The sequence below is a fragment of the Periophthalmus magnuspinnatus genome, chromosome 9 (assembly GCF_009829125.3).
Source record: "Periophthalmus magnuspinnatus isolate fPerMag1 chromosome 9, fPerMag1.2.pri, whole genome shotgun sequence".
Taxonomy (NCBI): domain Eukaryota; kingdom Metazoa; phylum Chordata; class Actinopteri; order Gobiiformes; family Gobiidae; genus Periophthalmus; species Periophthalmus magnuspinnatus.
In genome coordinates, this window is record NC_047134.1 from 14,701,643 (window position 1) to 14,729,146 (window position 27,504).

Here is a 27,504-nt window from a genome sequence, read left to right on the forward strand (position 1 = left end):
ATGAATGACCACTTTACATGACAATACAATTTACAACATACAACACCACAAGAATTGTATATAATTTATTAGGTGCCACATTAAATGTGAACAAGGTAATCTCAGGGTACTGCTGCAAACTGGACAAGTGTATTGTAGCTTCACAACTTTACACTAAATGTCCTGTGCATCTGTTCTGCACGGTCTATACAAAATAACATTTTCAAAACAAAACAAATTATTTGTCAAAATGAACATCAGTCCCTCATAAACACACATTTGTATTTCATTTATATTTCTAACAACATGTATTGCTTATGTGAAGTCTAAGTTTTATTTTATTTATTTTTTTTTTATTTTTTGCCTTTTTGGGCACAGAATGAACCAACCATTTGCTCACTTGGACCCAGATCACTCACGCGTCATGCAGCTGTTAAGAAGGCATGCAGAGGCTCTGACACCTCTGCATGTAAAAGCATGTACTCCACACAGCCACCACCCCACACAGCACTGCTCTGATGGCATGCAATAGATAAGGTTTGGTCCCATTTAATTAACACAGAATTCCATCTAATTAATCAGCGCCTCAAACTGTTGGGACCAGTCCGGACAAGTTTTTCAATGTTTTGGCATCTTGCAGTTCAAAGTTCTGCAATTTAAAAGGCGATTTTGCATCTACAGAGAGTTTTATAAACTGTATAGACTGGGTCATATACAATTAATAGTTTGCAAGAAAAGTAATCATAATACAATACAGCAAAAAAGTGATCAATAAAGAAACTCCACTGGCATGTTATTGACAGTCCACCCTTATGTGTGTCCATAGGTCCTTAGTTCAGTTAGGGCTGAACCCTGTTGTGTCCTTTGGGCCAGGTAAAATATCTCAATAATGAGGAGATCGGCCGGGCCCATGGTACCGCTCGTTGGCGTGCTTCTCACAGTACATCACATCATCGACCCAGAAGTGCCCTCTCATCCGCAGGTTCAACCCGCAGTCTGAGCAGGTGTAGCACTCGGGGTGGCGAAAACGATCATCCGTGATGCGCACAGCCTGTGACCTGTGAGGAAACACCAGAGAAATTAATACAATTATACAGCACTTTTCTATTTCTGTACTTCTCGCCTATCCAAAACACACTTTATACTGCAATAGGGCACAGGAAGGCAAGCTGGGTAAAGTGACACAGACAAAATGCAGTATCAGTAGGAGCAACCAGTAACCCTTGTGTAAGTGGGCAAATATCTACTGAGTGAGTTACTGCCATCGGGTACAAGCAAAATGGGAGGGCTGACATCATTTTCAAGTCAAATAAGCTGCAGCACTCAACGCATTAAAACTTGTAACGATATACTGAGTGATGCCTACAACTTACATAATGCTAGTGCCACACTTCTCACAAGTGTGGTGTTTATTGACTCCTGCTACAGAGCTGGTTTTCGGTGGGTTGGGAGAGAGATTTCCTGGAAACATCAGCGCTGCCTCTGAAAAAAGCACAGAAGTGTTTAAAAGAGTTCAGACAGGAACAGTACTCTGCTGTCCCTATTCCCACCGGTAATGAGGAATGTTTCAGATTGATTTTCACTCATTGATCAATTGTGTCATAAAGGAATGCTTGTCTTGAATTATTTGCTCTCAAATCAGTCAAAGTAATACATAAAACTCATATCTACACCCCTCCCGCTTTTCTGCAACATGATTAGTGAAGAACTGTAAAATACATTCATGACTTTTCTATCATTTAGAGCAGTACTTCACAAACTGTAGTACGTGTGCCATTGGTGGTCTTCGGGACTTTGAATATTTGTTTTATTTCGAGAAAAATCTACTAATGTTTTTGTCCTCTTTTGGGTTAATAATTATTTAGAACTACCTTGGTTTGGGCTCATTGTAGATAATACTTTGCCCTCATTTGGAATTGATAAATTATATAGTTTTGGTTTAGTTTAGTTATACATATGTAAAAAAACAAAACAACAAAAACAAAATCAGACAAAAAGCAGAACTAAAGCTAACCTTTCTCATCAGCTTCAAGAACCTCTTGCAGCATTTTGAAGGTGTTGGATTGTCGAGGCGCAGTGCGAGACTCTCTGTTCTCCTGGATCATTTTGTACACCTCTGAGTCTTTGTCAAATTTCTGCATGGCAAAGTCAGGGCCGGAACTACTGTAAACAGGACGACAAAATACAAACATGTCACAGGAAGGACTATGCATCATGATTAAATGGTGATTACATTAGGAAGGATTTAAAAAGGAACATGTGTGCTTAATTACGTGCAAACACGAAGAAAGGGTCAATGTGCGTGTCTCAGACTGTGTGTACTCGGCCCCCACCACAGGAGAGTCACTCTCCAGTCACTTATATGCTACACTCATTTTTTGTGGATTATGGAAAATCAATCAAACATACAGGTAGGGAAGCTAACCAACGCTTTATAGAGAGCATAAGGTAACGGTTTGCAAAATATGGACAGTTGAAATCTTAACAGTTATTGTAGTGATTTGATGTTCATGTTTTAGTCATGCTCTAATTACCTAACCAGCTTTAGATGCAACTTGGTGTTGCTGCGGTCTTGGTGGGGTCCTGGCCTGGTTCAGTCCTGGTTCAGACCTTGTTTTTTGCTCACTCTACTAAATGTGTGTGGTATGGCCACATCACAATAGCATCAGTAGTTTAATGAATGTTTTTGTCAAGTGCAAAGTAAACACACGTGCACAGAGACACCTTTGAACATAGTATGTCTGGCTATTAGCACATTTACAAACTAGTAAAAGTAGTGCAATGACAAACTCTCTCATGTGGGGGGGAAGTAGTTACGTTTTACAGCTTAGCTCAACCTCACGTGTGGTTATAGAGCAGAGCTGGCACAGTGTGAATAGGTACAAGTGCTCTCGTGTCAGTCAATGTGTCTGGAGGCAGCTGCTGAGTGTTTGCTATCAGTACAAACTGGTCTGTCAGGTAACAAGAGCCTCAACCACACCTGACCAAAAGAAAAACTATAAACATCTCAAATTTAACTGACTGACTGCCCCACTTGTCGTCAGAATTTCAACAAAGAATGGCAAAAACATGTCTCTTAAGGCCTGCACCTGTGCTGTGAAGAGCTCTATGGAGATGGATGCTTATGTTTGGGGCCCAGGTCTTAGTAAATTAGTGATAATTATAGTTTACTAAAAACAGAGAGGAACTTTTTCATGGAGATTTTGAAGTGCCGGAGAACATAAGAGACTATTGTCTTGATGTGATTGTCATGACTTTCCCAGACCCAGGCAGGGCATCTGGTGTAATATACATAAGAGGCCAAAGTAAGAGATAAATCAGTCAGATGACACATGATGGCCTGTGGTGACCTCACAAAAAGAAGAAGTATTGTTTTGTCTGCATTTTGTTTTCTTATGCAAAAATCCAGAGGTCAGACATGTTGTTGAATACTTTCTGATAAAGATGAGCAAAATGGACAAAGTAAAGCAAAACATGTACAGTAACTTCCTTTTTCTTCTTTTTACCAACGAACATGGTTTAAATTGAAACCAGACATGAAAGTGCTCCCTCCACCCTGAGCAATCACTTTTCGTTTTGTTCAACTTCTCTCTCTGACATGCAATCTCCAAACAAATGGAAAGTGTAGATCAAATAAGAAGAAAACAAAAAATATGTATCAGGGTCCTAGGAAAAACAATACTTATGCAATGGAGACACTTGATGAAGTAGCTGTAAATTTGATATTGACTTGTTCTCTGGAAATTTTAGCTTTGAAATATTTTTGCATTAACGTCAGCATCTGAGAAACAACTTAGTGGTTTCTGTGCCCAGACTGGAAAGTACAATAGCAATGATAAAGTGACAGTGGAGACTCAAACTTGGAGCAGCCAAAACATTTTCACATCACAAGGTTAAATTCCAAACTCATTTCACAAAGCAACAACCATCTATATATCAAGTCACACTGAGTTCTGGACATCCTGGTCATACAAATCCTTGCCATACTCACCTCAGAAAGAGAGAAACTAGATCTGTAGTTTCATGCAGCTGTCCCAAACACTAAAGTAACTCCTTCGTGTGTGTAAGAGGAAATATTAGCATGCACAGATGGAGAACACACACCTCTCTCTATCTACAGCAGACCAGACAGAAAAACAATAGCCCGACTGAAAGGTGTGCCCAAGAGTATGCTTTGATTGGATGGGAAGTGCAAAGGGGCGGGCACATGGGTGGCTCCGAGTCTCTGATTGGATGAATGAAAGCAAGAAGAAGCTTTGTGTGCAGGCTGGGGTCTTTGGACTGGGGGCCAATTAGGGGGAGAATGAAATCTGACTTTTCAGGCGAAATATGGTGTTTGGATTTGACTATAGTAGGCAACATGTCATATCACAGGCCTCACATTCCCAAAGGGAGACTGGGGCCAAAGTCAACCACCCCGCTATGTGAAAACACAGAAATCAGACTCTCCAGCAGACTGGCACATAGAACGACATGTAAGTCTGGGCATAAACGAATGTACAAGAGATTCAGTATAAAAACAAAAACAAAAGTGCATCACTGATTGAAATTAATAAATACAAAAATGAAACTGCTTTCTATAACAGACAGGGCACAGAGTTTTACCAAATCACTGGCCCTATCCAACAATGTGAAGAAAAGTCACCTACCTCTGGTCCCTGGACACAAAAGACTTTATTTTAATCTCAAAACCCTTGTATACGCCTGTACCATGGTGAAGAATCTATTTGTTCATGATGTTTTTAATATTTATTTTTGCCCATATATTTTGCAAAGAAATAACACAAACTGAGTAAATTGAAACAATGCAGTGTGTGTCACATGACCAGCCCAGACTGTCACCTCATCAGCAAAGGGTACTCCAGGTGGGAAATGCAATATACTGTTTCCTGAAAGCTCTAAACATAATTGTAATGTCTGGAACAAAAGTGCAGCTGCAAGCAGCTCAATTAGCCTTCGTCAGCTGCACAAATATCACAGACAGCACTGGTTGGACAAGCTGGGGCTCTTAATTTTAAAAGTTTAAATGCTAATTATCAGTTCACCTGGTAAAGTAAGACAGAGAGAGAAGTCCGGATCTAAGCTCAGCATCTCGAGCTCCTGACAGCTGTTTCTGATACATAGAAGATGGAGATACAGTTGTAATATACTTTTTTAGCTTTTTACACAGAACATTTGTGTTTGATATTTATCTATGGTGATATATCAGAAAGTAGGGCCAAGGTAGGGCACTAAACTGGGGATTGGAAGATATAATTAAAAAAATTTAACACAGAATTTAATTTATTTTGATTGAACTGAAGTCAAAAACAAAACACAAATTAACTGGATTTTCGAAGTTTAAATTATCACTGGCGTCAGGTTCATTTGGCAGTGAGGCTCCCTGGGTGGCTGCCTAGTTGGTGACTTTTTATATTTGTGCATTAAAGTACTTTGGCACAATAATACAATACTTTAAAGACAAGTGCTACTCAGAGGATGGTTACCTGCGCCGTGGAGACATGGGCACATCTCGGTCAGTGGGGCTGTTAGGGGAGTAGCGTCCTGGAGGAGTCGGAGTTCGACTGGACAGCGAGTGGCTTCTGTAGTCTAGAGATTGGCTTCTATAGTCTGGAGAGAGCTCCTGTAAAATAAAACCATACTCAAAGTCAAGAAAGTGGATAGAAATACACTCTTAATATTCAACAACTCAAGTGTGACCTAACAAGAACATGTTTTTAAAAAAAGGTGCAATATGTAAATAACTGAAGTCATTTCTATAGACATATATAACATATGCTGCAAATATCAAGTGATGGACACTGAACATCTTTAATGAAACTGTACAAAAAAGCACTATGAAATATGTCATTTTTCTGTGGAGGGTTCGTCACGTTCTTGTGTCCATGGAGATATTATTTAGTTGCCTGGAATTTTCCCACAGTATAGTTTAAAAATAACTTATTTTTACTTGGTTAAAACCACCTTGATAAAAAAAAGATTGTTAAAGTGACTGGATCAGCCTCATAGATCTTACTTGTAACTGGTGTTGTCACCTGCTTGACTATGCAGTTTAATGTCATACTGTGAAACATTACTTGCAAAGAAATAACATCTCCATGGTCACAAACAAGTGGTGGATCCTCCACTGGCAAAGTTACATAGTGCACTTTTAAGATTAATATATGATTTGTTAATGGAGAGTAGCAACTACATATACAGTATTATCAATTTCTAAGTCCACTATGATCACTTTTAAAAGGATTAAAAGTATCATATTCCTTGATTTCGTGGTGCATTTGAATACAACTCAAGTGTGCCACACCCAACATTCCTCTGGGGCTGTTGCCAGCGCTAATCACTCCAACAATCAAAACACCAGCATGTGTCTGCAATATTACTCCAGCATCAATACCACAGCTGTGCTCGAAGATGATAAGCAGCATTAGGTCTGACATTTCATAAATACTTTGGTCTCATATGAAAGCATTATTTTTAGGTTATTATTAAATCATATTCTTGTCATATTACATTACTATAGAATGTTTAGTGTAAGTTTACGCCGCTATCATTTACGCCAGAAGAGGGCGCCATACACTTTCTTTTTAACACTAATGTGTCAAGCTCAGCATTTGTGTCAGTCGCATTTTATTGTAGATACCAAAGGGCAGACAGACCGATCAAAGGCAGGCAAAGGTTGATGTTGGATAAATTTAATCATGACTCAAACAGCAGTAAGAGTGACCCCAGGCACACGTTTGCACACCTGGTCAGAGTCTGAGGAACACATAACTCACCTCAGACATTTTTACTGTCAGGAATCCCTAAAAACAAATTGTGCTGTCTGGCATTGAACTGAAATACACCTACACAAAACCATTACAAAATAACATCCCAAAAAGGAAAATCATTTTACCAGGTCAGCTTCTCTTTCAAAAGTTATCTGGGGTTAAGAGTCTCAGATTTGCTGAAATTGTGTTTTCCTCGCCTGCAGGCACAATGGACTTTTACAGGTAATAGACATCAAGCATCAAAATACATTTATTGTGTATCAATTCAATTAATGAAAATGAAAATAAATGGGGAAACCTGGTAAAGTCTTTTGAAATGTGTGTTAGTGTTGGGGGATTTGAACATTTTCCTATATTTCCCTACAGGTATGTTTAACAATACAACTGACAAAGAAGGGCTCAACACAGTGGCAATGATGTAGTGCAAAATTGACCAACTTCTGCTTCCAATTCAGAAAAGTCTTTTAACAATATGTCTGTTCTCAATCAAGTCAAATTTTCCTCTTCTTTCCCTTTGGTGAGTGGGCAGATTAGAGGTGCATGCCAAGAAGACTTTACCAGAAATGATCATTGAGGATTCTCTGCTCCCAGGACAAAACAGAACTAATAATAACAGCAGCAGACTGAGTAGAACATGCATATCGTGTCAGTACAGGACAAAAGTATACATCCACATTAACTCCCGCTGTGAAACAATCTCAAAGGCATATACCTGACAGCCATGCAAGCTTTAGAGCTTCTGAGCTACAGCATCTGAAGCCTCCTACTATGTACATTTAAAACCTCTTTAATGCACAACAAGCCAGTGTTATGTAAGAGTCAGACTGATGTCAATCTCTTATGCTCTCCAGGATTGTGTGCATAAGACCACAACTTGCATCCATGTCGTCCAAGGAATGTAATAAAAGAACGAGCTTTATGTTTAAATCATGATAATATTCTGAACACATCCAGATTGCATTGGACTTCCAATTTCATGGATGTTTTTTTTTTTGTTCAATGCTTAAGTATGTCTTAGTTATGGGCTGAATGCCTCATTAGGTTGCCCACAATCATAAAACAATCAATTTGGCTTTGGTTTCCTGACCAACAAGTTAAAAGTTTGGAACAATTACAAACTCTTGTGATTCCCTTGTTGTTGTCTTCTTTTTTTGTTAACTTTATTTGTTATTATACTATTGTATTATTTTCTAAGACAATACTACAGCTTTCTGCTCCATCCCCACACTCCTCAACAAACAAACAAACCTTAAATGACATTACAAATTACATTCTCTTGTGGCTTGGTTACTGCTGTTACTAGACCAATGAATGATTATACTTTGTTAGAGCTCGTTGCAAGTGCACTGTGCCATAGCAGTGCCAATTGGAGAACATGACACACAAGTTAATGATGGGAGGGGCGCATCTGAGGAGAAGGAAAGCCTATTATTTTGTCTTGGATGGGAAAATACTTTAGATATGGGAAAAAAACATTTGGAGAAATCCATTGGCCAATTCTTCTTGGTTCCTGTGGCTGTCAAAAAGAGGAAACGCTGATTAAAGCTGAACCAAACTGTAATCAACTACATACACTAGGGTCTAGATCATTAAGGCCATGCCATTGGTGTGAGTGCACAATAACATGCTAGCATTCAATGCTCTAAAGTTACTTTTCATCTAGTAATCTAATTTTCCTTTAGCCAGTATGTCTGCACTTGTGGAGCGTTGGCTTTGCAGTGAACCAGTGTTTTTAGTCACTCATTCCTACCATTAAAATCTAGTGCAGACTCTTTCGCTGAAAAGTGAGTTGAAATGTGTCTCATTTGTCTTCATAATAACAAGAAGACAGCTACAAAAAGTGTAAGCCAACGCAGTTCTATTGCAAATTACAGATAAAGATAAGATAAATGCATTGTATACCACAACTACACTACTCACTGAATGTTAGAGAAACTGAAGTGTTCTGTGTTACAGCCATGTGCACAGAAATGGATGCAAATGGTTTACATCCAAACAACAAATTAAAAACACAGAGCAGACAATGTGTTCCCTTCTCCACCAAACACATGCCACCGTTTACCAATGTATGTTATGTTGCAACTGTTTTAGATTAAAGTCAATGGGAGACAGCATGCATGGTGCCAGTGGGTGCTCATTGGGACTGGTTAGAAAGAAGACCTCTGCATCATCACTACCACCCAGCAGCTTCAATTACAGGGCACAGGCCAAGAAGACACATTAGAAATGCCTGCAGGAGTCTTTATTTTGGGACGCTTAAAGAAAGTTTAACTGCTAATTCTCTGTCTCCTCCACAGACATGACTGTTGCAGGAGAGAGGAGGAGGTAGAGGGGCATTAGGCGTCTCGGGCTGGGTAATGATCAAAAGTGTGTATGGTGGTTCCTGTCCAGCAGCGCTCATTGGAGGAGGTCCTGAGAACAACCTAGTCATTATCCACTGTCGCTGATAAACACTGCCTTATAATTATGTCTCAATGATGGTGCATTACTCCGTCCACATACTGTAACATATAAAGCACAGCAGGAGCACAAGGGACAACTGTTTATATAAATCAGGCTATTAACATACTTTAGCTCTCCTAACATTTTTATTACATAATGTTTTCCTTCCTCCTGCATTTAATTGACCTGGTATAAAATGTAAATGGTACTACAAGACAACATATAGGCTTAAGCAATGTATTTTATATATTAAGTCATATGGAAATCTGGCATCAAAACTGTTAAAACTGAAATGACATCACTGCTTTTTGATACAGTAAAATCTATGCTACTACGCTCACTTATTGACCATCATTATCCATTGAGGTATCCAAAGTTCAGGGGATTGTAATTGGCAATAAAAATGCTTTCTTACATTCTAAACAACATAAATTCAACACTGTACTGTAATGAATGAGTCCATTGTTCTATTAGAGTTCCAGACAGCTCATTCATTTATATCCATAATAAACGTAAAAAGAAATGATAATCTCTTCAAATCAAATCATACTAACCACAAGTGGATTAGCTAAAATAGATAGTCATTTGTTCCTATGCTCTGCTTAACATTTCTGCAGTTCAGTAATGCCCAAATAATTGTAAATGTGTGAGCAGCGAAAATGAAGTGACTGGGGAAAGGCCAAATCCAGCTCATGTGATGGTACAGTAGGTGGTCCTGGGAGGGACTCACTCAAACTGCCACCAGGAGATCCACTGAAAAATGAATGAGGCCAAGTGTTTATTTATCCAGCATGGCAGCTACAAGCAACGCATTCTTCATCCCTATAAAGATCTCCACAACGCTCTAACTGCATTTCCAGATCACTGTACATCTGCAGGCCATTACGCCATGACCCCACAGGTATTAGATTTTTAGTTTATCAACTTCTGATAGTCATAACAGAACAGTTGCAACACTGTCATGCAGTTCTAACATGTGTGTGGCTCATAAATATACAAGGTGAGACGTATTTTGACACTTTGACAACTTGGGTTTAAAATTTAGAAATATAATCCTATTCTTGTTCACTTGGATTAAATTAAAACAGATTTAGAAATACAGCCAACATAAGACATCTGTATCTTATAAAAGCACTGTAAGACATATAGGTAAAACTACATGTGAATATAATATATAGTATACACTAGTGGTCATATTTCTACAAGAGTTCCCCCTTGATGGCTACAGCAAATCAAAAATGTCACTAGTACATATATATGGCTCAGCATAGCAAATATAATACTTTTGGTTAACTGCAGATTGTTTATCATAGCTGCAGTTATAATTTATGAGCCGCAAAAGTACACAGTTACTGAAGTACTGGTGATGTAGTGTACATCATAGGTCATGTATTATTCATTTACTTTAGTATAGAACATAGTAAAACGAAGTTATGCAGTTCCCTCGATAGCAACTTCAACTATTTTATAAACGTAACCAGCAGTAAACTGAACCATATTCAAGCCAAAAGTTCCAAAAAAAAAGAAAAAAAAAAGAAAGGCCTCAAGTATCTGTGTGCGTTTGGCCTGGAGGCTTGGAACCGTCCGGGAGTCGAAAGCCCCTAGTTTGGCTTTCCACTCCAGGGGAAAGAAAAACAGACATGGCTGATCTATCAGAGGGGATGAGGGGAGGCACGCCGCCCCAGTAATGGTCACAATGGACACCAAACTTCATGGCTCCAAGTCCACGTGAAAAGGCCTCCCTCTGTCCGGTCACAGGGAAGAAAACAGCTCCACTCCCCCTGACACTGGCTCAGCTCTGCAGCACAACCGCCTGCCAAACCCCACAGCAGCCCCAATCCAGTCAGACTTGAAATAGACCATGATTACAAAGTATCTTCATCAACATCATTAAAGCAAACCTCTATCCCAAATGTCACTGTATCCTTTTAGAAATAAGCCTTTTCAGTAATTAACTTCATATTGTGCCAATTGAAATACATCCAACTTCCTTATTTCAAACGTAAATTAAATAGTTATGACATTTTTTTCATGCCAAGTCTATTTTTTCTTAAAGGGATGACCACAGCTTTGCAATGGAGTCACTGCAGTCAATGGTTTGCCAGTCGAGATGGAATAAGAAGTGATGTATGGGCTATTGGCAGAATGCGTGAGTCGTTTTCCCTTTTCGGTGACATATGCCATTGCAGACTATTCACTAAATTTAAGATGAGGAGGAAGCATTGGTCTGCAGGATCTCCACAATGTCACTTTGAGAGACCTGGCCTGTTCCTGTTCATGGCAGGAAATATTTTTAAAACAAACACTTGATCCAAAGTTCAGGATCCAACAGGCCACTTAGGCAGCCTCAGGAACCTCAAAGTGCAGCGATGGCAATGCCAGACGCAGAGGCTGGTGCTCTGGCCCACGATAGGTCATGTCTTGTGAATAGCAGTTTTGGTTTTGGCTCCGTTAGTCAAAACACAGCCCCGTTGTGGTCCCTTCTTGATGATATAAACAGATGCTCTCAGTCATGACAGTGCCAGCAAGTTCAAATACAATCGCTTGCCCCACTTCCTGGAATGTAGACGCCTTTGCTTTTCTTCCTTTAGTCAATGAGCTGGCTGTACAGAACATAAACAATGGTAGTCAATCACCAGAAGCTGCTACAATCAATCAGCTGGTTAAAAAAAGAACACCTTTTGGTTAGGTAAGCACGAACCATCATTATCCGACAATTAACGGTTTGAACTTAGCAGTAAGCGTGTACCCAAAAGTCACACAGAGCCATGAGTCTTCTACACAGGTAATTCATCAGGGCATTTAGGTCAAAAGCCAAGGAAAAAAATTATGCTCATTAAAGTTTATGTAGTTGACAAAACAAATACACCATTGAATGTCTATAGGATGTTTGTGTGTAAAAGCCTGCCGCACAGCCTTGTCTCCTCCATCTCCAGCACACAACGAGAAGCCTGTGACGCAAGAGAAAAGCAACACCAGCCGCAGCCATCACAGCCACCATTGTACCGAGCATTTTCTCAGGATATCCAACGCTGTGGAAAAAGGGGGATCCTGTTGCTCATCCCACTTTCCTCACTCTCAGAGCCAAAACAAGAGCGGAAAACCTTTTTTTAATGGTCTTTCAGTGAGACCGATCACCTGATACAGCAGCACTCTGCACCTCTCAGCCTGGACAGAGGGGCTTGTTGTCATTGCGGCTATACATCTTAGAACCCACTAGACTGCATTATTCTGACCTGGCAAGCAGTTACACAACAATGTGCCCAAATCAGGACCTTTTCCCGTCTATTCCAATCTTTCTTTAATGGCTTCCTCGTAAAAAGCTTGTACGAACTGTTGTCCTCCAGAAGCTCATCTATACCTGTTAGACTATAGATTATTACTAGGAGTGGAATGAGACATTTCTACCAAGACAATACGAGACATGAAATTGGGTTCAAGAGAATGAGCGAACTTTGACATAAGTTGGTCTCACAATTTTGTTTTTATATTTATGCTTTTGGGCATCTCAAAACACAACTTACCAACAAAACTTTACTCCGTTTTCCAGAGCAAATGTAAAATCATGGGGAAAAAATTCTCAACATGTTTGCACAATCTCGTGGAAATTGTATCTTGCAAATTCTTGTGGCATGAGGACTGGTCCTGTCTTTAATCATTACATAAGACAATCTGACAGTGCAATTGTGGCACAACTGGCCCATAATAAACTGCTGCCCTCTTCTTTGCTCCCACCACTACTATAACATTATGAAATATAATTGTTCAGCGGATCTAATTGTCGTTTACAAAGCGTTTGCTTCTAGATTACTGTAGTCACTATCCCAGTGGTGATTTGTAGTAATATTTGTTTGAAGGGACATAATCACAGCGCCCAAATGACAGGCCTGAGCTACATCATGGCTAGACCTCTAGATTGAAAAGGATCAAGACCCGAAACGTAAACCAGTGCCTCCTGCAGCCTGCACACAAGAGTCACAGTCCGTTTGCACTCAAGATCGCATGTGAACAAGAAGAAAATCCCAAATGCTATGAGATATTTTTAAATTGGATCTTCTCAGCTGGGGTTTCACATAAGGAATGCGTGAATGTTTTGAAGTTCATACCCCTGCATACTTTTAACATATCCAGAAGCTATAAAAATGGATGGAATTCCTTGAGCCATTACAAAAGGTCTTGATTGTTATTTCTTTCACTGCTCTGTCGTCCTACATGTCGTTATAGGGACTCAAACTTGAACCGTTTAAGCATAGCTGGAATAGCTGATGACAAACTTTCCCACAACATCTGTAACATAGGGAGGTCTCCAGACGGCTCAGCCCCCTCTTGGTTTTCTTTTTGGAATGGTAAATAAGTGAACATAGTTCAGCCAACATCTGCTGATAACCCCAAGTCTACATTTGACCATTTCCCATTGCACTAAGAGTATTAGCAGATAAGAAGTGGTATATTCTCTATATAATGGTGTAGTATGTCACTTTTCTGGAGGAGAGCACATTACTTGCTTGTCTCCATGGATATGTTATTGCTTTGCCTGGAATATTCTACAGTTTGGCATTAAATTAATATCTTACAAATGTGTTTATCATTTATTCACCTTATAAATAAAATCTTAAGGAAAACAATTGGGCGATGCTACCAAGTCAAGTCAGATGTGTGAAGAGGTGGGAATCTATCTTGAATAAATTTAATTACAGGTGATTCAAAGCCATATTGTCAATAAAGCAATATCATCTCCATAGAGAGAAGCAGACAGCAGACCACCCACCAGAGAAGTTACATAACGCACCTTTAATGAATCCTGAGCCTTTATTCTGACAACTAAAAGGTTAGTGTATGGTGTCATACATTATATTTACTTCCTGAATGAAAGGGCTCCTTGCTGCTGAACAGTAGAATGTCAAATCATTTTAAAACACTGACCTTTGAGCTTATGCACTCCATGCTGCATAAATGTCAAATATTTTCTGCTTCCTGAAGTTACTGTAATAATCAGACATTCAAAACTAAACACAAATATAAGTTAAGAAAACACCAGATACAATACAAAGTACCATGTAACAACATTATGAAGAATGTACAAGGAACAAAACAAGCCCTTTCCTTTTGATTGCAGCCAACTATTCTGCCCCATACACAAAGATGTAAAACCATAAGAGGACAAATCAAAGCAGGATTTACAGCACGGAGCAAAAAGATATAAACCAACCTGTGACAGTGGTCTGGACGATCTGAGGCCTCTCTCCTCAGGAGACCATGAGCGCCTCTCGACTCTACAGGAGAAGGAAAAGTTGGTTATTTAGGAGGTCAAACGCTGAATGCCAGTGTAGTGTTTCCCATTGACAGAAGACACTATGATTCTGCTCATAGTCCAAAAGTCTCCCCCATAGTTAAACAACAACTTGGACTACACATTGGCATTAAAAAAAAATCACAAATCTTTGCTGCTCATTGTATTGTCATAAACATAAAAAGTAACTATACTGTTCTGAAAAGCTTACATTTGAAATACAGCAATGTCATTTATACTCAACAAATTATATGAGAACAAATTATTTAAGACAATATATATATTTGTTCTACCATAAAGTGAACAAGATCTACGGGAAACACTGGTAGATGAAATAATAAAGCCATAACATCTGTGCACTTAATATTACAACTGTTAATGGAATAGAAATCTAAAATGGACGGAATACATTAATAGAGTTATTGTGAGGGAGGCCAAATTATCTTACAAGATTTTCTAACACTTAAGATTGTCTGGACATGCACAGAAGAGGGTGACTCCTGTCTGTAAAAGCAATAGATAAAGATGTAGACAATGATTTAAGGCTGTAGAAAAAGGTTGGTTGGCATGAGCGAAGGATGACAAATATAGGGTTCAAATAACTACTCTTCCAACAAAAACTGAGCATTAAGTTTGGATTGCTTGTTTTTTTATTGACAGATGCTTCATTGTTTGATTTCTTTATATTCAGTTTGTTAAATAAACAATTTGTGAAGCCCTGTGAGGCGACTGCTGTTGTGATTTTGGGCTATTCAAAAATACACTGAATTGATCAACAATGTACAAAATAAGTAAACCCGTGCAGTGGAGCCAGAGTGAAAGTTCTACGCAGCCTTTTGTTAATGTGAATAAAACTGAGGAATGTGATATCCTGTGCATTTCCTTTGTTCCAACAGTACAGTCCCCTGGCTCCACCAACGTCCGTTTTTCTTTTACTTTACAACAAGCCTTTTGTGGACTCATCACAGCACAAGTTCTGCATTTGGAACTCACAGTTTTTCCTCTTTTACAACACAAATTTCATCATGCAATTATTATTCCAGATGCTAATGGCAAGTAAGCAATGGTTGAAGTAATAGCTAAAATGTTTGGGTTTAAGTGAGTGTTTAAGCTACAAGTCTGACTGTGCTGAGTAATATTTATAAATGGTCAAATATAAAAGGATATAGGTATTTACTACTTGTGATTACTATGTAAATATAACTAACAACTGACTCAGCAACAGCTTGACCAACTATCGAATGAATAACTTAAAAAAAATAAACATCACCTGTGCATACGTGTACATTTTGAAAAGAAAACACATTTCAGTCTTAACAGTGTGTACCCCTTGTTGTTGTTAGGACTGAGTATTTTGCCGTTGGGACTTGCATGAAGGTCTGGCGAGTAGGGTCTTGGTGACAGCGAAGCAGGAGTGGAGAAGGAGTACTCTCTGTAGTTCTGGTTCTCGTCTCGACTCACAATTAAAGACTCCTGTAACATCAAGACAAAAGTGTATGATATAGCTGTTGATACCATTACTACCACCGACTGCCATTGGATAACAAAGCATCTCATGAGTTAGACTTTAATTATACACTGCCTGGCCAAAAAAAAAAAGTCGCCACCTGGATTTAACTAAGCAAATAGGTACAAGTCTCCAGGTTCAGCAACAGTCTGTGCTCAAAGAATGAGATCAGCTGACACCTGAATATACTGAATGACCAGGTTATTCCATCAATGGATTTTTTTCTTCCCTGATGGCACGGGCATATTCCAAGATGACAACGCCAGGATTCATCGGGCTCAAATTGTGAAAGAGTGGTTCAGGAGCATGAGACATCATTTTCACACATGGATTGTCCACCACAGAGTCCAGACCTTAACCCCATTGAGAATCTTTGGGATGTGCTGGAGAAGGCTTTGTGCAGCGGTCAGACTCTACCATCATCAATGCAACATCTTGGTGAAAAATTAAAGCAACATTGGATGGAAATAAATCTTGTGACATTGCAGAAGCGAAATTGAAACAATGCCACAGTGAATGCATGACGTAATCAAAGCTAAAGGTGGTCCAACAAAATATTAGCATGTGTGACCTTTTTTTTTTTGGCCAGGCAGTTTATGCATGAAAGACCTACAAGTGTTTTGTGGTACTGACCTGAAAGCGGCCGGTGAGCTGGTCAGGAGACTTGATACCATTGGTTTGGGTGAGAGCAGGAACATCAGGCCTTTAAAGATCACATAAAGGTCACAGTAAGAATCATGGAGTATATTTATCTATTCTGAAGTGTGATAGGCATGCTAAGGTCACTCAAATATGAGGCAACTACTGCTAAATTATTAATCTGTTTTATAATCAACGACAGGAGCTTTGGATGATGTATGATTGGCACAAATATATATAAATAATTCGTTTGGAAGATTTGTGGAAAGTTAACTTCTGCTTTAGAAATATTTATGCAGGGTGTCTTCACTTTCCGAATGTCACTTTGCTTTACAGCACCTAAAAATAAAGCTTACTTTGTGCGCAATGCCATAGCTGAATTTTGAAGGGGAAAATATGAGCAGTGAGCGCCAATGCAAACACAGTGGCCCCCTGGCTGCAGGGCCAGAGGCGGCCTGGCTCTGGGTTGAGCCCAGTGTAATGAAGCTCACAGGAAGACCTAAATGCCTGTGGTAAATCACTCACAAGCACATTTCTCTTGCTGGAGCTGCAGAGCATAGAGATGTCTTATGTTTTATGAAGCAAACTCATGTCTTACTCCTGTGGAAAAATAGATTTATGTAGCAGCAGTTTGCTCTGAATTAGACATGTTTGAACTGAAAGTGACTGTAACTGAGCAAGGAGATGGAGTACTCTCATCGATACTGCACAATGCTGTTCATAGCTCTGCTCATAGCGATCATTAAAACGACCTGCTGTCACTCTGCCCCGGGGAGATTCTTAGAAGGTTTACACTGTAGGAATTCCAATCTATACAAACAATTTCAATAACAAAAGACTAAATTACTATGTTTATAGGATGAGGTAAAGCAACAAGATAAAATATCATCTTCAACAGACTTTGAGCACTTAACTAAATCAGAAAGTGCAGAGTAGGTAATATTATTCATTATAGGGTCCCCCAATGCAGGCCTGGGTCTACAGAGGTGCAAGAGGGTGCATTGCAACCTCATTTTAAAAAGTTTGAACTCTCATTTTTAGCAGGTAAATTAATGACACTTAAAGGAGGAGTACTGTCTTTGAGGGAGCATCAGAGTTTTAAAGGGGTGCAGTCAGTTTCGTCTGGGCCCAATGTTTCAATACATCAAAACACACTCTGCTCTGAAACACAGCTGTGTGATGTTCACATCTCTGTCCACACTCCAGATGTGAAATGGGGAAATATGATGCTTCTAGTTTTCAATAACCAACCTAACAAGTTTCGGCAAGTATAAAAGATTCATATAGACAAAAGACTAAACAATGTGAAAACATTGTAGACTGACATAAAGGATGTGTCACTGGCACAATGTTTTTATACTGGGCTGGGTTTAATGCCATTTGTTCAAGCATGAGGAACATATAATGATGTAAGCTGGGAAAAATTTAGAATATGGAAACTACAAAAGAGCGCAGATGCCATTTTAATCTTGTGTAGTATTTATATGGGCTGCATACCTCAGTAGCCAAACAGCTTAAATGATTCACACACAATTCTGCCAAATTTAAGAGGAACACAGGAAGAAAACAAGCAGGCATTTCCCCTGATTGCGATCACTAGCTTGTGTTTGTACAGAACAGGCATGATGATGCAGAATGTAATATTTCAGAAAAAAGACCAGAGAATGTGACAAACAATGTGACAGATAAACATAACATCATGGTTTCAATCCAGCTCAATACCTTGCCTCTGTGAATGTTGTATGTGAGTGAGGTGGTGGTAAGTGTTAGAGTTTTTCATTTCCATCAGTCAGACCCATGGCAGCTGTGGCTAGAGAAGCTGCTTACCATCACCACCGAGTGTCAAGAGTGAATGAATAATGAAAAACCCAATGTTTTGAAAAGCTTGAAAAATACAAATCAGAAAGCCTTTTTTATTTTATTTTTAAACACACATGTATATGTGTGTGTATATACACACACATATATAAATTTTTTTTTTTTACATTGATGTCATGACAACATACCTCTTGACCAGCAGCTGCAGTTCTGTCTTTGCGCTCCTGATCTTGTTCTGGGCCTCAACATTCAACATGTCTGTGGTGTTTTCACCGTTTATCTCTAATATAATGTCACCAGGTTGCAGGTTGGCCCTCTCAGCTTTACTGCCCTCATTGACCTACAGAAGAAGAGTGGAATTAAAAAAAATATACATTTTTTTTTAAATAAAATTATATAATTAGGATAGTGGGCAATTGCAAGATGCCATTTCTCCAACAAAGTGATAAAAAATTGTTTACGTTTTGTCCATAGAACAGTGTACTGGTGGACAGCAGGCAGATTCATGACACCCTTGGGCAGAAGTCATTAGTGTGACACCACTTGATAGTTTGACTGGGCCTGACCTTTGACCCCAGGCTCGCCACATGTCAAAGCCAATGTTATACCTCCACATCTAAAGAAATTCCTCACTAATGGTCCAAAACATTATGTTCCAGCCACTGTCTCAGCATGGTCTGTCCATGTGGTTTGTCCATGTGTCCAACGTATACAAACGAGACAAAAGGCTTACTAAAGCAAAAAGCCAACTCAAGTTTAACCACATAGTTTCACTAAAACTACAATTGCCTCAGTATTAAAATGAGGACAATTGAAAGTATGCAAAGCCACAACAGTCTCATCACTAATAAAAATGTCACTTTGGTATGTCAGTTTAACTAAGCCAAGACAACAGAGGTGTACAGCCCCAAAGACGAGCAATTATTGTTACTGTGGTGCTGCCCTATAATAGTGTGAGCTTTTTGGTTCATGGCACGCCTGGTTACATATCAACCAAAAGCACACAGGGATTCTTTTTTGAGAGTGTGCCCTCCCATCCAAAAACATGCATCACCAAGGCCAACAGGAATAAAAGAGGGCAGCCATGTCCTGTGCCAAAAACTGCCCCTTTTAAAGCACAAACCCAACCAGACTGTGGAGGTGTCGGGAACATTTCAAAAAACAGACTAGATTTACAGACAATGTCCTACCTCTGTGGGTGCCCCAAAGTCTGTTTGAAGTTTGAGATGACCAACAGCAACAGTTTATTGGTGAGCAGTTACAAAAATGTGAGAAGGGAGAGGAGGCTATATTTCAACAGTTGAATTGTTTTGGGGGGACAAAACATGCAAAGAAAGGGCAAACAATAAATGTCTTTGAAGTGTAAGAAGCTTAAATACAGGTTGCACATCACTGTCAAGGTTTGTATGTAATGTATCTTTGTCAAAAGGAAAAAAGGATTTCAGGACTTTGTCTAAAAGCAGCAATGAGCAGTGGGCAGAATGCATCTGGCACACAGAGGGTAGTCTGAGCAGAGTTTCCTGGAGGTGTTTACTGAACACTGTCTGCTTACAGTGGCATTGTTTCAGCTTCTTTAGAGCTCGACCTAGGAAAATATCATCAGCCAAAACAACATTCACGTGGATGAACTTTATTTTATACACGTGGTGCAATGTTCACATGTGGGGACACCCTGTTGGAGCAGGAGTCTGTCACCTCCCATTCAAACTTCCACTTTTACTGTAATCACTAACTTCCTCCTAATGTAATCTACTTCCATCCATTTGTACAGACTTAGTAGTCAAGGAAAAAGGTACACTGCGCCCATAGACAAAAACAAAGGCAAGGAATGCAATGTGAAAATGAGGAAGTTGACTTTGCATTAGCATGTCATTACAGGCGGGGTATGGTCCAAAACAGAGAATATGTGTTGATAAGGTGTAACAAAGTTTGACCACACCATGAAAGCATACAATACCTTTGATACAGTTATGGCCTTCTTGAAGTCTCTGCCTCCATATATACGGAAACCCCATGGAGAAGGGCCAGCCAAGTTCACATTCAGCGCCATTGAGACACAAGTTCACCAAAGTCTGAAAACAAAAAACAAGATTGTTAAACATTCTCAGCAATGATCAGCCTTTAGCTGATCAGTGACAATTACACTTATATATATATATATATATACAGCCCTTTCTGGTATTTTTTCAAACAGAGTTAAAATCTTGTCATTTTGACCCAAAGAAATCTGTTCTGTCAAATAAAATGGTAATACATCATCTGTCAAGGTTAATCAGTATTCTTTTCTTGGACAATCTAGAGACCAGGTCTTGGAGAATGGGAAGCCCCCTTATGAGGAACACCCATGGATGACCAGGGCATTTATCCATGTGTCAATTTGCATCACTTAAAATGTTTTGTTATCTCCATAAGAATCAAAGCTGAAACCTAGTAAGCCTATGTTACAATAAAATAAAATCTACTTAGTAATTACTAAGGAACAGGCTTCAGATTGCGATACCACATAATGATTACAAAAACTTAGTCAATATAATGTAGTCTATAAAATACCCAACAAGCATAGAGTAAAATGTTATTTACTTCTGTGGGAATGTTATTCTTGATAAGTATAAAGAGTGCATTTTGCCAAAACCCAAAAGTTTCAATGTTGGCAGGTGCACAGACATAAGGAAATCCCACCCAACTCTGAAACAACCTACTGCCTTTCAAACCACCAAACACTGTGCCACAACTGAACTGCCTTGTGCATAGTTTGGAGATTGATTTAGTCCAGTTTAATATTAACAGATGAGTGCTCTGAACATTATTAAGATCCCCTTTATCTCCAACAGAGACTTAAGTCCCCTTGACATAACCACATCAAATAAGAATGGGAGGAATCTGAAACCAAAAACATGTGACTAACATAGCTTAAGTGCCTGCAAACACAGTAGGTTCACAAAATGTTCTTTTGACATGTACAAAAGTGATACTGTCTAGGCCACGTAGTGTACAACCCACATTGTCTTGTTTGTGCAACTGTCCACATACAAACGGTGAAACATAATGTCTTGTATCATAGGAATAGGGTGCAGGTTTCCATTATAACAAAAGGAATAACATTGGATACTATAGTAAATATTTAAGTCTCAATGTTTATTTTTTTTTGCATGACAATTAGATTGAGCTTCAAGTCTTGAGAGGGAAAGCAATTCTTCTCATTTTTCCAACACAGACCAATAACAATAGTGCAGATTGTGGTTCATTATATTTACTTATTTTGTATGTTATATTTGCTTTTAGTTTTTGTTATGGAATTCTGGCTAGAAATGGTTTGATGAACGTGGACCCCAATCATCAGATCTGTTGAAAAGAACCATTTTGGGGACGGTGATAGGAACAAAAGCAATCATCAGCATTACCATATAGACCATATTCTGCTGAAATAGAATAAGATTAATAATGAGTCTTGGTTGAGGAACTTTGTCTTAGGGAATCGGGGGTAAAATCAGCGTGGGACATTTTGTAGTTTGGAGCAGAGTTCAGATTTTGAGGAATAAATAAAGAGTTTTTGTCATTGCACTGGACAAAAGTCTTGTGTATAAAATAAATATGGGATTATCTTTTTTATTTTATCTTTATTTTTAAATGGACGAAACAGTTTGAGCAGTCAGTACAAAAGATATATCGTTTTGATATAAAAAAATTAAAAATAAATAAAAATAAAACGTCTTCAAGAGTTTTTTGTAGATTCATGTACTTTTTCTTTTCCATATCCTTCTTTAACAGCCAGCTTAAGCCTTCTGAACAGAATTATACAGGTATAGTTTTTTCCATCGCGTGTGAGTAGGCCTGTCATGATTAGTAAAATATCGACTCATTCTTCAATATATGAAAGCTGGAACAATATGTTTTGGGGTTCAATCTTTATCGTAGGTACTTTTTCTTTGCAATAGTACAGAGATTTATGCCATTTTTATGTAATAATGCAAGATTTTAGCTGTAGAGAGTAGAATAAATAACTGATATGGCTAATTAACAATTATTTATTGGTGGCAGCTCATACTTTTTAATGATACTCTATTTAAAAATGGTTTCCTGCTTTGTGAGAATGGCATAAAGGATTTTCCAAATTATCCTTTATCGCAGTATTCCTCTGTAGCAATATATCGTGCTTCGAAATTTGTTATTGTGACAAGCCTATGTGCGGGTTGTGAAAACACATAGCCTTAGCAGACATTGCCCTTAAAATGTAATTTTCTAAATGAAACCAGACAACCACACACACTCTGCAGGTCCTAAGCCCAAATGCAGCGGGACAGTCGCTCTAAACACTTAACTTCTTTTCACACACTGGCTTTTTTCCATCTTCTACATTCCACGAGTGCTTTAGACAAGCTCTCATTAACAATCCGGGCCAATTAGCGGGAATACGCCTCAGCATCAATACGCTCTTTTAATTGCACTGGCCTCAAGAAATAAGTGAAGCTGTTATAATGACAAGGAGCAGCCGCTGGTGGTGTCAATTAGTCCTACGAGCTTCAGCAGTTTCCCCTATAGAACGGTCATTATCAGCCAAGCAGCCAGCTAATTCCCCTGTGTAAATGTCCACTGTTAACACCATAAAAAGCAGGGGGCAATGTCAAGGCTAAAGAACAGTGAAAGTATGTAGAAAAACAACTACGAATAGTGCGGATAAGTGGCTAGTGGACTTGTGGTTTTAAGATTACACATTGCAGCTCCTCACAAAAAAGAAATTGCTGATCAGAGTTCAAGGAAAAGTCTAAACGAAACAAACAAAAGAAGGTTTGAGCAGTTGCCATCGAAACATGCAAGGTGAATTCTGTTCTGGTGACATCTCTCTGTTTTTGCTGCCACTACAATTTGGCAGCACAATTCAACACACACCCAAACAATGGCTGGAATTCTAGTCATGAAGTCATCGCAGTGGAGCATCAGCTGCGTTTGCACAGGCAGAACTGGTCCTAAAAGAGTACTAAAAATGTGTTAGCTCTGATGCAAGGGCCGCATTATGTCATGTGTACTCACGTCAAACAGCCACTTTTGAACAAGACATTTTTAACACCTGGTCGTTACACATCAGACAAGTCAAGTTGAGATTCTCTCTACAGACAGTCTCAAACCACCAGTCACAGCCTCAACTGAATTTAGATTAAAGGTGCTCTATGTAACTTTTCTGGTGAGGAGTCTGCAACCTGCTTGTCTCCATGGAGATAAAATTGTTGTCTGGAATGTTCCACTGTGACATTATTAACATATCTAACATATCTATCGTGCATGTTTTTTTTCCCGTGAAAAACAGGTATTTTTACTGTGAACTGAGTCAACTCTCCACAGATATGCTTGTCTCCATGGTGATTAAGAAGTTAAATGCCATACTGTCAAACATCTTAGGCAAAGCAGGAATATGTCAATGAAAACAAGCAGGTGGTGGACCAGCCACACTGAGAAGTTACATATTGCACCCTTAAATAAAATTAAATCTCTAAATTTGAGGCCTATTGTTTTGTCACTCAATACTAACACTTAGAGATGATACAAAGATCACATAGGATCAATTGTTTTAACACTAATATAAACACCTGTCACTGAGTGACAGCTTCACTTAAAGGAGACATATTATGTAAAATCAACTTTTATGAGTTTTTAACTGTTATAATGGAGTATAATCCTGTACTGTCGGGCAATCAAGGCTTGAGTGCTAAGAAAATATCTGTTTTCACCTACCCCCCCCCCCATCTGTGCCCACTGCTCTGTATTTACTTGTGGTTACTCAAAAAATATAGACTTTGGATCATACATGAAAGAAATGTCATGTAATGTCATGTTTTTCAATTAAAACACATGAAATTCTTCTGCTTGTTATGGTGAAATGCCCTTTCAAAGAAGTTGCCTTTGAAATGGCATTTCAAAGCCAATTTAGATCAATACCGCAATTTATAATGAACAAAATATGAAACTATAGCAAATGTAGACCATTATTTTACATTACATAACCCTCTTTAAAGCACTTGAACCAAACATGTACTTAAGTGTAATCTAGAGTCAATTAGACCAAATCTGCTGAGGTGAGTGTTTAAAATCATGTGTGTTATTTTCTAGTGTCTGGAGTAAAGTGATTTGGCCTCATGAGTCATGTCAGAACAACACATAGAAACAGTCGTAGAAGCTGAGATGTAAAATAATGATTATAGTTTTAGCCCCTTGTTTAGGTTTAAAATCTCTACTATTTCTGTGAATATTTTGACCATGAGCCAAAACTGAAAAGTATAAAAGACCAAAGTGAAAATAAAGAGTGATTGGTTTAGCAGACGCAGCACATTTGGGTAGGAGATGTGAGCTTTGATGTGAAAAAAACTCTGATGATCAATTATGGCTGGGGGAGAAATATTCTTGGAATGAATCACACTCGTCAAAGATTTCCCGATGGCAATAAACCAATGCAAACTTTCCACGATCAGGGAGTTTGCCATGCTTGGTGTCTGTGTCATGCAGTACTCTGAAAGGTCACGTTCTTTACCTGGACACACACACCCATCCAATCAAAAGAGTATGTACGTAACAGTGCCGCTCCCTTACTAGAACAATATAAAATAACATTGCAATCTATTTATTCATGTGTCTTTAACTGTAGTCGCTAAGGAGATGGGAAAATGATCAACAACAATACATTTCAAGACAGGGTGTTGGTTGATGACAGACTTTAGTTTTATATTGTTGTGCAATCAAAAATAAATGTTCTCATGAGGTTTTTAACAAGTGCGTTTGAGGAAACATTTGTACCTAGACATCATGAGCTCTGTGGTACTGGCACCAGCGGTTTGCCTCTGCATCATCATCATCATCTGAAGATCATGTTTCATATTTTAACACTGAACCTTAAACACTGCAAAGAAACTGAGTCAGTTCACCACATCCTCTTCAGGCACAATGAGTTTTCACAGATTAAAATTCAACACTGTGACTCCTCCTTATATAACACTTTAGACAATACAAAGCTCATTATATCACAATACCTTTATCTATACACTGATAAACAGAACTGAAAAGATCCAAGTTTCAAAAGCCAGTGGGTTAATCTTCTTTTTCAGACTCAAACCACACATTCAAACTGACTTCCTGCACAAGTTTCAAATTATGTAACAATAGAAAGAGCTCTCTGTAATAAAACTAAACAAAAATGAAACACAAACGTAACATATTATTTGGGAATTCAAATAGAAGACCGTAAAATTGTTATTTTTGCAGGAGAATGGACAAAGTTGGAGTAGATCAGCAGACTTTGAAATTGGCTAGATAACATAAAATTGAGATTCTTTATGACTGAAGAGAAAAGAAATCATGAAGGTGCAGGTAGAAAATATTTAGGTAAGTAACATTTTTGGCAAATACAGTAAAATATGCTGTAGGTTTGTAGCTAACCAACTTTTAAAATGCTGATCAAAAGCTTTTTTTTGCTGAGATAGTGGAGATATTTTGGCCATGATCAATCTGGCAAAAGCATATGGCATTTCTGGTTGTTTTTCACTTGTTTGTTCACATTTCACACCTATACTCCATTCTTCAGTCTGAGAGGATCCACCAGGTGACTTAATGATACTTAAACACCAACTTTTACTTTCCTGGGGTTGCACCTGGTCCAGCCTTTTCCACAAATCACTTTTGACTGCTTACCCTGAGAGACTCAACCTTTTCTTGTCTCCAACACAGAGGCTCCTTGTGTGGGCTTGTGTTTCAACTTCTCACCCACTATTTTGTAAATGTCTTCACTTTCCACTTGAACCATTACGCTTCATTAGACCACTCATGAGTTTTAACCTGGCACAGAGTTGACATTAATCTGACTTTTAACAATTCCAGTCTACCTTAGGTCTTTATCAAAACTATTCCCATGTCCATCTTTTAAAAATACTTTAAAAAAAAAAACAAAAAAAAACATATGGTATCAGTTTGGGAAAGTGGCATTTCATCAGTAAACTTACCAGAAACAGTCTTGATAGATGCAATTGCGTGCGTCGCCCTCTCCACCTGCTGAACGTCAGGACTTCACCAAACTTCTTCACACGCCAACCAGACAGCAGCAGGTCCCAGACAGGAGCAGGTCCCAGCAGCAGGTCCCACAGAAGCAGCAGCAGGTCCCAGCAGCAGCTCAACCCAAAGACAAACACCAAAAACAACAACCAGAAGAAAACAGCGCTGTTATATATGCACTAGCTCGCTCCAGCAGCTCTGTCAGCGTTGTAGTGGGCGTGATGAGGGGCTGTAGTCCCTGATCTGGCAGAATATGGTTCACCACTTGTGGCTCCTCTGCTGCGCTTCTCAGATGAGCTCAACATGCCATGTGCACAGACCAAAATAACTGATTTTACAAAGGTACGAGCCCGGGGCGTGTCACGGCAGAGAGGCGGGAATAGCAGCAGCAGTGGTAATTGAGCACGCGGCTATTTAACCTCAAAACACCCAGGGACAGTGTCAAGGCCCAGCGCGCCCCCTGCTGGAAGAGTACAGTCTCTGCAGTCACGTGTGAAGGAGGTTTGGACAGGTGTCAAGAGGAAGAGAGGTGTGAGGGAGAGGAGAGGTATGAGAGGAGGAGAGGTATGAGAGGAGGCGAGGTGTGAGGGAGAGGAGAGGTATGAGAGGAGGAGAGGTGTGAGGGAGAGGAGAGGTATGAGAGGAGGAGAGGTGTGAGGGAGAGGAGAGGTATGAGGAGAGGAGAGGTATGAGAGGAGGCGAGGTGTGAGGGAGAGGAGAGGTATGCGAGGAGGAGAGGTGTGAGGGAGAGGAGAGGTATGAGGAGAGGAGAGGTATGAGAGGAGGCGAGGTGTGAGGGAGAGGAGAGGTATGCGAGGAGGAGAGGTGTGAGGGAGAGGAGAGGTATGAGGAGAGGAGAGGTATGAGAGGAGGCGAGGTGTGAGGGAGAGGAGAGGTATGCGAGGAGGAGAGGTGTGAGGGAGAGGAGAGGTATGAGGAGAGGAGAGGTATGAGGAGAGGTATGAGAGGAGGAGAGGTGTGAGGGAGAGGAGAGGTATGAGGAGAGGTATGAGAGGAGGAGAGGTGTG

General features: G+C 39.3%; 1 protein-coding gene across 2 annotated transcripts; it reads right to left on the bottom strand.

Annotated features, from left to right (window-relative positions):
* Positions 1–49: 49 nt before the first annotated feature.
* Positions 50–26,961, bottom strand: pdlim2 (PDZ and LIM domain 2 (mystique)). 2 transcript variants are annotated; one of them, XM_033972689.2, is made up of 10 exons: positions 26,428–26,961; positions 20,403–20,517; positions 18,634–18,785; positions 16,622–16,691; positions 15,809–15,954; positions 14,401–14,464; positions 5,466–5,602; positions 1,994–2,142; positions 1,353–1,461; positions 50–1,037 (listed from the first exon to the last, which is right to left on the bottom strand). In XM_033972689.2, the coding sequence occupies exons 2-10, from the start codon at positions 20,493–20,495 to the stop codon at positions 863–865; spliced, it is 1,095 nt and encodes a 364-aa protein (XP_033828580.1). In that variant the 5' UTR covers positions 20,496–20,517; positions 26,428–26,961; the 3' UTR covers positions 50–862. The 2 variants fall into 2 exon arrangements, with proteins under 2 accessions (XP_033828580.1, XP_033828581.1); XM_033972690.2 differs by having other exon boundaries at positions 1,994–2,139; positions 26,428–26,855.
* Between the last annotated feature and the right edge of the window lie 543 nt (positions 26,962–27,504).

What these genes read in the sequence shown, in the direction of transcription:
- pdlim2 (XM_033972689.2), bottom strand. Translation starts at nt 20,495, where the DNA reads ATGGCGCTGAATGTGAACTTGGCTGGCCCTTCTCCATGGGGTTTCCGT. An exon ending in AGCTCACCGGCCGCTTTCAG is followed by an intron (nt 15,955 to 16,621) that starts GTCAGTACCACA and finishes TTGATGTTACAG; the next exon opens with GAGTCTTTAATTGTGAGTCG. An exon ending in CCCATGTCTCCACGGCGCAG is followed by an intron (nt 2,143 to 5,465) that starts GTAACCATCCTC and finishes TCCTGTTTACAG; the next exon opens with TAGTTCCGGCCCTGACTTTG.